General features: G+C 35.9%; 1 protein-coding gene across 8 annotated transcripts in view; it reads right to left on the bottom strand.

Moving 5' to 3' along the window:
• Positions 1-12,211, bottom strand: part of HDAC6 (histone deacetylase 6) — a 458,923-nt gene that overhangs the window by 178,833 nt on the left and 267,879 nt on the right. For all 8 annotated transcript variants that reach the window (XM_067152102.2, XM_067152103.2, XM_067152104.2 and 5 more), the window contains one exon: positions 10,194-10,351. In XM_067152102.2, the coding sequence (XP_067008203.1) occupies positions 10,194-10,351 (158 nt within the window). The remainder of the gene's footprint in view (positions 1-10,193; positions 10,352-12,211) is intronic.

Below are 12,211 nucleotides of genomic sequence, written 5' to 3' on the forward strand. Positions count from 1 at the left end.
ACAAATCTTCTTCATTCTGTTTCAATGAACCATTTATATTTATAATCTATATATTAAAAGAGTTTACTAAAAAGAGCTTCGGCAAATCCATCCGTCCGTCCATTCTACTGGGCTGATATGCTTCATTTTTGTTTTATTCTCTCTGGAATTACCTGCCGGTGAATCATGGGACATTGATAGATCTCAAAGTTCAGCCAACTTCGAGTAATCAGAAAATCAAATCATTAAATGATCACTCCAACAATTGCAGGCGAAGGCTTACTCTAACACTTTCATTCTGATACATGTGATTGTCATCCTTAGTAATGTCACTGTATGCAGCCATGTTTGATTACTACCTGTCTAGCCAGAGAGTACACACTTCCTCTGATACTCTTTTATTCTCAAACCTCTCCAGCTTCCAAATACACTCAAACAGACGACTGAGAATTCCTAATAACTTACATGCTGCTAAGAGGAAAAGTCTACATACAAAAAGACTCCATCATGACATACGCCTTAGACATAATCTGGGAACACCTATTGAGGGATAACCTAGCTTCACTAGAATGAAGGCCATGTATCTTAAAAAATTTCTCTGCCTTGTAAGAAACTCTCCCGCGAGCTCACAAGACAACCATTCTACATAGAAGAACTGCGATTACAAATACCATTGCCTTCTACGACATAACAGTAAGCTTTACACCAAGATCTGCAGGATTAAAAAAAAAAGAGAATATATGGATTTATTTTTACCAAACAGACGGCATCATATCATTTATGATAGTACATATATCACATCCTCGCTCTGTACGCAGAAGTGAGAACTGTTATTGACATTAATCCTATTATTATTATTATTATTATTATTATTATTATTATTATGATTAGAATTTCATTTGTACATTTGTTCTTAATATTTTATAATGGAAGGTCCCCATATTTGGTATGAGTGGACTAATTTGTTTTGTACGATGGTTGGGAAAATATTGCTAGTCATAACTCGGGAACTTTTTATGACTCATGTGAATAGCCCAGAGTTTGTTGAGGTGGAGTTATTATTGTAGTCAAGAAGTTCCGATGATTCATGTGAAACACCCCAGAGTTGGTTGATCTCGTGATTGCCTTGACACTTGCAGAGATTCAGGGCGTGGTCTTGACGTGGATCTACTCACGATTGGCTGATCAGGATGAATCTCGACTTATCTTTTTGAGAGGAAGGGGGAAGCGGAGCTTTATATATACACGACACGATACGGTGAATGAGGACAAACACTGTAGGCCTACGGGAAGGAAGTAGTGCTAACACAAACGATACGGGAGTGAAACTGGATATACGGTACTGGAGTAACACGGCTGCAATATACTGGACTGGACTTCAAGTGAAGGGTAGTCTTTTTATGTTCGTGGAAAGTGGCTAACCTACAAACTGTGGAGTGCTTATGCACTGGGTATTGTATCACTTTGTGGTGGCGTGGTATCATATGTTGTTGAAAGCTATCTCAGACTTATCATAATTTATGTTCAGGAACGACAAGCGTGCGTTGCTCATATGTATATTAGAGTCAGTGAACACAGTATTATGAGGTACAGTATCTGTGTGATACAATAAGGGCCAATTATGAGAATCGGCAAGTCGTGTTGATACAGAGACAGTGAAGGGCACTTATCTACATATATGTACAATGTTTAACGGACTAACTACAAATGGTGGCTTAGTTCTCGTTTCCGTTTTCCCACTGTTTTCATTGTTGTTGTAAATATGGAGTCTTCCAGCAATCTTTTGTGTGTGTATCATATGTATATTTTGATGTATTGATGAGGTGCTCATGCGCGGATTTTATTGAGAATAGAGTTATTTTAGAATCAGTGGAGTTATTGATGAACCTAGGTGCAGTTCCCACCTATTTAGTCGTTTTCAGAAGGTTAGGTAAGGCCTGAAGCAGATGTACCAGTATGCAGCATTATGTACATGCCCTGGGAGATAAAGAATTATCATGCTCTATCTAAATTTGAGGGATCCATTCTGGTGAAATCTGGCGCCCATACAACGGACATTTCGATTAATTATTGTTATTAGTTTTATTAATTCATTTTATTTCAAGTATTTTATTAAGTTTTGAGTAATTTTATTCATGATCTTTCACTATTATTCACACATAGTTACAAATGGCACCCAAGCATGGTGCAATGATTATAATTTATTATTATTATTATTTATTGGTATTCACAATAAGTTACAAATGGCGCCCAGCGTGGGGTCAACGATTATAGTTAATTTTTACTATTATTGTTTATTGGTATTCACAAATATTACACGTTAGAATGGATGAATTATGACTATGAACTGCGCATAGCATAAATGCCATAAAACTATTGAAAAGGGCAGGCAAAACAATATGACTACGACAGGCATATCAAGACGAGTTATCTGACCTATTTATAAAGAATGCTGTGGAGCAGCGCGTGACCTCTAGTTATTAATATTATTTTATAGTTAATATAATTATATACTATTTTAAAAGGGTATAATGAATGGAAACAAAAACCACTGTAGGCTTAAAATAACTGAAACTAGAAATTTGTTTAATTCTGGGTTCGAGTAATTGTCAATTGTTTCAAAATCCTAATCGGGGTTCGTCATATGTTTCTGTAATAATTATTATTGTCCTCCTAGCGAAGGTTATATATAAAATTTTGTTTTAATGGTTACAACATGAACATATGGGATCTTGTTGGGAAGAGACGTGCTTAAGTGAGGTTCATGGATTTAGAAGGACAGAGTTATATTTGTGAAAGTCTCTCTCTCTCTCTCTGCCCATGGTTAAATGATGAAATTTAAAATATGATGGCTCGCCATGACACATGTTTCCAGAAGTACAAGGGAACTTGCAATGAGTGTGATTTTGAAAACTACCATGTTCTTAGAAACAGAGTGAAGCAAGTCCTAACAAGAAATCACCCACTTTCAGGTAAACTAAACACAAGTAACGTTTGGAAACATCTTCATTCACTGGGTATTTCGGAAAGTCAGCAACAACAGACTGAACCAACTGTGCCATTTCACTGTTCTCCAAAAGATACAACCGGAACAAAAATGGAGTCTAAATTATCAAAACGACGGTTTTTTTTAAACGTCTCACACTATTACAAACTGAGGTAGTAATATTTTCGTCAAGCGCTCGGCGAAAGAGCGGAACATGGAAGGCGGTGATAAAAAGAATGACGTATGAAGATTGTTACGAGTTATTATTATAGAAAAATTTTAACTTTCGCTCAACTTGCTTATAAGAAGAACGTCACAGTCGACTACCAGAAGGAGAAAATATCAAAATAAAAAAAAATAAAAATCTCTTTATTTGCAAATGAGGTGTCTACCTCGGTGGCAAATGGTACACTAAAATACATTATTGTCAAGCACTAAATATTAAATTAACAAGAGAAGAAAATTTTTCCTATAATACAATATTATACAATTTACGCTAACAATGTTTTCTATTAAACACACAGCTCATCCTTAATAAATTTATATTGTTTACAAAATTCTACTTATAATATCTCCTGTACTACTTACAAATATAGTCAACTGATATACAGTATGTGGAATTACTTCAAATGATACTATACAACTGGTATAACATTAATATTTACATTGCATTTATTTATTTACTTTTTTTAAAAAATTTTTTACCCGTTCTGGATCCTAAGTAGCATAACGACCTGCTGCGTCTTAACCAGAGCCCCTTTTTCCACCACTTTTCAGAGTTCCTGAAGGGCCTTCACAGCTACCGTAGCGGTCCCAGGGCCCTCGAAGTCCCCACTGTACTTCACCCCTACAGGCAGTCCCCTACTTTGGCTGTCCAAACTCCGTAGACCAGGGGATGGAATTAATTTATTCACACACATTTTTTTATTTACAATAACCTGCACTGTTCGAATGCCCTCTAACACTTCATTTATTTTCTCTGTTGCTGTTTATTCTCTTCTTGAATATCTGTACAGATTTTGGAAAAGGATCAAACACTACCCCTGGTAAACTGTTCCACTCCTTCACACCCTTCCCAATGAATGAAAATTTACCCCAATCGCTTCTGCTAAAATTCCTTCTAATTTTATATTTGTGGTCAGTCCTGCCGATATAATTATTTTCCAACTGATGCCTCTCACGGATATCTCCCCATGCTTCTTCTCCTGTATAGACTCTATATAATCCTATAAGTCTAGTTTTCTCCCTTCTCTTACTTAAAGTTTCCCACTCAAGTTCCTTTAACATTTCTGATACACTACTCTTTCTCCTGAAATCCCCTGTTACAAATCTTGCTGCTTTCCTCTGCACACTATCTATTTTTTTTATTAGGTATTCTTGGTGAGGATCCCAAACACTGTTTGCATATTCCAATAATGGACGAACCATACTGAAGTAACTTTTTTCTTTTAATTCTTTGTTGCATCCTTTAAGTAGCCTCATTATGACATGTAACGATCTGTATGCTTTCCCAACAATGTCATCAATATGACCCTTCCAGTGCAAATTACTTTCAAATCTCACACCTAAGTATTTGCACTTGCCATCTTTTGGGATAACTACCTCATCCAAAGTATATTCAAATTCAGTTTTAAAGCTTCTGTTTGTAAAAGTTGTAACAGTTGATTTGCCTCCATTAACCTTCATATTATTTTCTTCAACCCATTGTTGGATACTTTTAAGGTCCCTTTGTAATTCTGAACAATCCTCAATGTTGTTTATTTCCCTATAAACAATTATGTCATCTGCATACAATCTTATTTTTGATGTTATATTGTTCCCTAAATCATTTGCGTATATTAAGAAAAGTAACGGACCGATTATACTACCCTGTGCAATTCCCTTCCAAACTTTCTCTTCCTGAGATACATTATTTCCTACTTTGACTTTCTGAACCCTTGAATTTAGAAATGCTTTTATCCAACGTGTAACCCTTACGTCCAATCCTATTCCCTCCAAGTTCTTTAATAATATTCCATGTTCCACTCTATCAAAGGCTTTGGAAAGATCTATGGCTATGCAATCTAACTGACCTCCTGAATCCAACTGATCTGATATGTCCTGCTGAAATCCCACCAGTTGTGCCTCACAAGAAAATTTCTTTCTAAATCCATACTGGCTCCTCATGAACCAATTTTTATCATCACATATCCCTCTGATGAACTTCGATATTAAACTCTGCAGAATTTTACAAACTATACTCGTCAGGCTGATTGGTCTGTAGTTCTCTGGTTTCCTTTTATCACCCTTTCCTTTATAAATTGGTATTATTATAGATTCCTTCCATTCCTTTGGTATTACACTATTATTTATGACATAGTCAAAGAGAAATTTTAAATAAGGCACTATGTACCACCCCATCGTCTTTAATACCTCCCCAGTAATTTGATCACTTCCTGCTGCTTTTCCTTGCTGAAGCAGTTGGATTTCTCTAAAAATATCTTCGTTTGTGAATGAGAAGCTTCTTGTTTCCCTCTGTCTCTCTCCCTCTCTATCTTCTGTTTCGGTTTCCAACTCTTGACAATCATCTACTGAATCTCTAAATTCCCTACTAAATAGGTTTGTTTTCTCAGTATCTGTTAAATAGTGTTCACCCCCTTCTCCCACCATTATAGGTATTTGGATTCCTTTTCCTTTTTGATTCCTGATATATGAATACAGCTTTTTCCATTTCCCTTTGTGGTCATTACCCTCTTGAAGTATGCCATTCATATAATTCCCTTTTGCTTCCTTGTTCACTCTATTCAGTTCCCTCATTAGCTGTTTTCTAGTTTCTCTACTCTCCCTACCCTCTTTGATTTTCCTGTTTACTATTCTACATTTTCTTTTTAATTTTCTTATTTCCCTTGTATAATAAACAGGGTCTGAGGTCAGTTTACCCTTCTTAACAGGTACAAATCTCTTCTCTCCTTCCCAAATAATTCCTTTAAATTTAGCCCAAAGTGTATCCACGTTACTACCTTCACTTATCCAACAACTGAATTGTGATTTAAGGTAAGTCCCAAATTCATCAACTTTAGTTTTTCTGTACAATTTCTTGTCTTGTGTAACCCTCTTATTAAGCCTTTTTGGTACGAGTCCTACATCCATTATTACAGCCTTATGGTCTCCTATTCCTTCAATTACCTCAGTTTTATCAACAATTTCCCATGGTTTAACCAAGAATAGATCTAGTAAGTTATTGAGACGAGTTGGTTCTTGTACTACTTGTGTAAATCCTCCCTCCCAAATTAACTTATTTGCCAGTTTCTGTTCATGGGCTTCACTTGCAGCTCCTTTCCATTCAACTTCAGGCAAATTTAGATCTTCCCCAATTATTACCATATCATTATTATTGTTTTTACGAGTATAATCTATAATTTTTTCAAAGATTTCCATGTCTCTTTCCTCTCTTTCAGGCCTATATGTTCCTATAATTCCCACCTCCTTCATATTATCACAAACTAATTTTATCCCTAATATTTCATCCCTTTCATCGGTAAACCATTCATGTGAACAGTAAGTTTCCTTCACCAGAATAAACACCCCCCCCTCCCTTTTTATCTCCTCGGTCTCTACGATAGACTGTGTACCCTTCTGGAAATACTTCTCTATTACCCACCCCTTCTTTCAACCACGATTCCACTCCTATCACCACATCAGTCTCATAAGATTCCATCAATGTACCGAATTTTAATTGTTTATTTATTTTGTCATTATTGTGTTCTGTAACGTGGATATTGTTCCGAGTGGTGAACTGAAAAATTTACTTTTATACCTTGTGCCACATAATGGAAACATCAATAAATGAAACCCCCAGAAAGAGAACAAGAGATACGTCACAGTGGAAATCACAACAACGGAAACGAGAGCGGTAAGAATAATATTTCATTTTATTTTACAACAGATTATCGATTTTTCTCGTTCGATTCTTGAAGCAGTCAGGTTGATTTTAGGTTGATGTCTTTTCAGAAATTAGCCTCGCAGAACTATCAAACCTAAAATATGGGTTTCTATGTTTCATTTTTCGAGATTAAAAAAGAATTCAAATGAGCACATTTGAGAAGAAAATAAGATGATCTAACTATGCATGTTTGTGTGAGTGTGTTCTAACTCACATTAAAAACCATAGCAATAATAATAATAATAATAATAATAATAATAATAATAATATAGCGTCAGAAACCTTCCAGCACTGCAGTTTTATAAAACTGTAATATTGGCAAGTGAAACAGCTTTCGTTGGTCATGAGAGTTCCAACACCGTCTCTGAAGTCTGCATCAATAGTCCACGAGAAATGCCTGATAATGTATTATAAATGAGAGCAAATTGAAGACTTTCAACAACAATACTACTTAGTATGTTTGAACAGTACCTATCTTAATAATGATTCTATTAACATAAGTGACTATTATTGACGATAATTATATTTTACTGCGTTCAAGATCGAAGTATAAACTTTTAGTGAGAGAAATCCTATTTTGTATTACCTCAGCTTTATGATGTTCTTCTTCATTCATTATTATCTCATTTATGCTGAAATGCTTTTTTCATTGCAATAAAGAAAAGAATTAAAATGTCAATTTATTTTCATTTAATTGCCTTTTTTCACAAGCGTTTGGAATTTAAAAAGAATACAGTTTTACAAAAACAGACTGAAATTGTACAAAATTGCAACAAAAACGGCCAAGTCAAAATTTAAATTAACAAAAAAGATGGGTTAATTATGAGATAGATTTTTCAAAACAGCGGAACTTAAATATTAAACCATTAAGGATATAACTGTGAAAAAAATCTTTTCTGACCATCATTGATTTGTCTCTACAGGTTTTTCATCCATATTGAAAAATATGCCTTGAGTGACTTGGCCGGTTTTGATACTAGACGCCTCATTTGTTTTTCAAGCATCCTAATTAGATATTTCATTTCTTTTAAAAGACTTTAACTTAATGTTACTAGAAATGAACTCTAAGATAAATGCATAGTTCGACGCTCGTTACCTTTTATTCCAAAAAGACTATGATGATCTTACTACTGATTGAACTTAGTTCATAATAAATGAAATATGTCAAAAATCAACCCTTCTTTTAATGTCTTTTAAAGTAGTTCCTTAGCTGTAGGCACTTATATTTTTGGCGATCTGATAAGGTATAGGGAATTATAGCTAAGAAAACGAGTAGGAGACGTCCTTCTGCGTGAGTTAGATATTTCCACGAGTATAAATCGGTTCTCTTTCCTCTCAGTAGGAACTCATAACCCGTAAAGATGAAATGACAATTATTATCATAATTTGAGCTAGCCTGGATCTTGTGCGTCCTTACCTGGACACAGGAACGGCGCAAAACTGTTCCCCCTGGCGAGCTTAATACATATTTTTCAGAAGATAGAATACCGCCTAACCCAATTAACCAGCCACACATAAATGCGTACCAATCATTCACCCCATCACCTAATTGCTCACGTTTTACTTTCCAAGCTGTCTCTTGCAACCAAGTTGAGAAAGTATTTTATTCAATTAAATTTAAAGCCATAGGTGTAATTAACATCCCTATACTGTACCAGGAACGCTGGTTCAAATCAGGGTCCCCGCCAACTGAACTCGAACTATGCACCGTGCGCTAGCTCACAGCTGCCTGCAGCAGCAGGCAAAGTGCTACGTGGAACGTGTGACGTTACATCCCACCTTATCTTGTCACAGCTGGATTACGTCAGCTGGGAGAACATTCAAGATGTTCTATTGCTAATTACTTCTTTTGGGGTTAAGATAAAACTAAGAGAGCACAATATCATCGTGTTAACCAATTTTATGTCCCCATTTTCACTAAGTTTGGAAAAAATCTGTCCAGAATCGAGGGAGATATTGAATAGAATACAATCACTTAAATTCCCATGATTCTTGTATAAAAGGAGGGCCAGTTAGCAGGTCAAAGTCAGTCATGTACCACAGTCGAGACCGGAAGGTCGGCTGGTGGCATTACTCATCGCAAAACTACGGTTTCGCCGAATGTCAAGGGTTTGATGAAGTTCTTCATACTTAGTAAACTTTAACTCCATGGTAACATAAACCAGACTTATCCATTTTCAGTGTTGTCCATTCGCGAGTGATAAAACTTTTCAATGTGGACTTGAACAGTGTAATTTAACTTGGGTTCATTTCCAAGAGACTAACCATTTCTTTAATTCAATTTGTGTTTCTGGGACTTGTATTATTTTCTACCCAATGCTTACGTTTCAAAGTGCTAGAAGTATTTCGTTAAACAACCGAGTGCTTACATTTCAAACTGACCATAATATTTCTTTGGATGACTGACTTCAAACAGTGCATTAAAACCTAAGTTTTCATCGAGTGACCGAAATATTTTGACACAGTATAACATTATAGTTGAGCTTCGGATTTCTTGAGTGATAGATAATTGAGATAGTACTTTGAATGCTTCAATGAACTTGTATTTTCGCGATGTGGAGATTTTTTCTCACATACTTCCTAAACATTCCATAGGTTCTTGACTACGAACACTATATTTGAACTTACGCTTCTGTGAATAGTATTCAATTTTCATGCAGTCGAACCAAGGACAGCCTATAAACAGACTCAACACCATTTGTGTTACGATACTATTTGTGATTAACTAAAGTGAACGAGACTAATTTCACAGGATGAATGTTTTGTTATTGAAGTGATCACCTTCAAATTTGTAAGAGATCGTGTAAACTTATGAACAATCACCGAGTGATAAACTTTATTTTGCCAAGTATCGTGTTATTTGTACAACCTGTCCGAAAAGTTTGGTGAATGGTCGCCTAGGTTCTACACCGTGCTAGTTGGGACGATGCACTCGCGCGTACGCATTGCGAGACGTAACACCACGTGCCCCCTATCAGTCAACTCAACACAGTTAAACGGAGTTGAACGCTGCAACACATCGCACGAAGTCAGTCTGAGGACCCGTGTCATTGCACAATGGAGTGCAAAATGGAGCATTTCACTGTAGAAGCCAAAATAAGATAAATGTTAACTGATGTCTACCTTAAAAATCAGATCTGCTGAACAGTCTGACTGCAGGGTGTTCTATAATAGTTCTAGTTCATCTCTAGCAAAGATATTCCACAGTTCACTACAGCTAGATTCTTAAAGGAACACATTAATGACCTATATCTCTGCTAAGAAGAGTTTTTAAAAGAAAGCTAGTGAACATAATAAATGACAAACCTCTTCAGCCCATGAACCTCAACCGCATACTTTGCTGCCAGAGAGACACTGTTGAAAATACAGAAGCCACACGGTTCATCTTCTTCTGCATGATGACCTGGTGGCCGCACTATGGCAATACCAGATCGACTTTCTCCGTTTAACACAGAGTCCACCACCTATGTGCAAAACACATTGAAATATTGGTTATCAATAAGCACCAGTACAAACACACAATTAATTTTTAAAAATTTATTAGAAATGTATAATATCGTCTCTGCTGGGACAAAACCTCGTATGTGAAATATTTTAGCTTAGAACTTTGACCAGTAAGGTTCTGTAATCTAAGGTGCAACACTGTGTGAATATCGTCAAGGCATTCTCGCTTTTCATAATGTATGTGCTGCGGGTCAGTATATCTCCAAAAATATTATCACATAGTATGTTTTATCCCGGCAACGACGATATACTGTACAGTGAGTATTGCTAACACAGGAAATGGATGAATTAGTATCTTAACCTTTTAAGTGCTGAGTTACCAGTTGATTGTTTGGTACCTCAGTGCTGAGTTTTTCATTCGTATGTTAAAAAATGTGTCGAAGTCTCAATTTTTAACTTATCAGTGGGGTGATTAGCTTAAAATGTTTATAAATGTTGGTTATTTATAAATCTAAATGCAAATGGAAAATCGTACACTTGTGTTCAATGTTATTTTGAGAGGAAACAAAATTACACTTACGTGCCCATGCGTGCATTATCTTTATACAGAGTAAAGTGCCCAAAATAATAATATTTCCTAAAATCTGCAGGCAACTAATACATGTAACTTCTTAGAAGTATATAAGTTGATATTTTAAAATATTTTCCAAACCTGGAATGTGGTGATAGTTAAATGTTTTCTACTGGTTGTATGTGATGCCGATTTGTTCAACTATCTGCACCAACTCCACTGCCACAAAAGTTTCTAAAAAAATCAATGATTTTTTGGGTTGTGATCAAACACTACTTTGCTCTCAGAGCGTGTCACAGTTACCTGAAACTCTGGTGAAGAAAAGTAATCCATCCGCCACGAAATCAGCGATAAAATAGCTTTTGTACACATCGTGTTTTTCTCCTTTCACGTAGAAGGAGGCTCTGCTTCTCTCTAACATACAATATTTTTGGCACTCTCTGTATCATTCTAACTTTCAAAATCGCTTAACAATTCCTTAAAATGATCATCTCCATCATCACTTTCCGCTGTGGTTAATAACTGAAAGATTCTGTGATCCGAAATAACATCGCTGCAAGAGCAACTAAATTGTTGTTCTTCCATGTTTGTTTACATCACAAATGAACTCCACAGACATCTACAAAAAGCTCTGTAAGTTACTTCCCGAAGCTATAATCTCTGATCAGTTAGTTCTATATAATGCCCAACAGATGGCAGAACATGTCAGAGATCAAATTCGCACTCAAAAGTGAACCGGGAAACTAAAAAAAATTAAAATTCTCGCGCACCGTCTATAGACGGGCTTAGCACCGGTGGACCGGCCGCGTCAGCCCGTCTATAGGCAGGCGTAGCACTCATCGGGTTAAAGTAATTATTTTGTGATGCTAAATGATGTTTTGAGGAAAAAACAACATGATTACCTGCCCATCCAAAATATAAAACATTAAAAGACATATTTCAATTTTCCTTTTACAGAATTTAAAAAAAACTACATATTTATTAAATAGTGAGCTTGCAATTACAACGAACAGCATTCTGTAAGACAGAAGTTAGCTCTCTGAGTGGTCTGATTTCAGATCTATTTTGCTGTGCAGGGCGAAAGCTGGGTAACTTAGGATTGTAATCAAAGTAGCAAAAATAATTGCTGGTCAAAACGGGTGGGAAAAAATGCAGAAGGTTATTCAGATTAGGAAGATAAAGGCTGAAGTACAAAAAAACTTGACAGATTAAAACAGACATGATACTAAGTTTTTGGGCTTTTGCCGATGGTTCACTCTGTCCCTGTCCTTTCACTATTGTTATTTTGTTTCTGTGTTTCCCAAATTCA

Source organism: Anabrus simplex, chromosome 8 (genome assembly GCF_040414725.1).
Source record: "Anabrus simplex isolate iqAnaSimp1 chromosome 8, ASM4041472v1, whole genome shotgun sequence".
Lineage (NCBI taxonomy): Eukaryota > Metazoa > Arthropoda > Insecta > Orthoptera > Tettigoniidae > Anabrus > Anabrus simplex.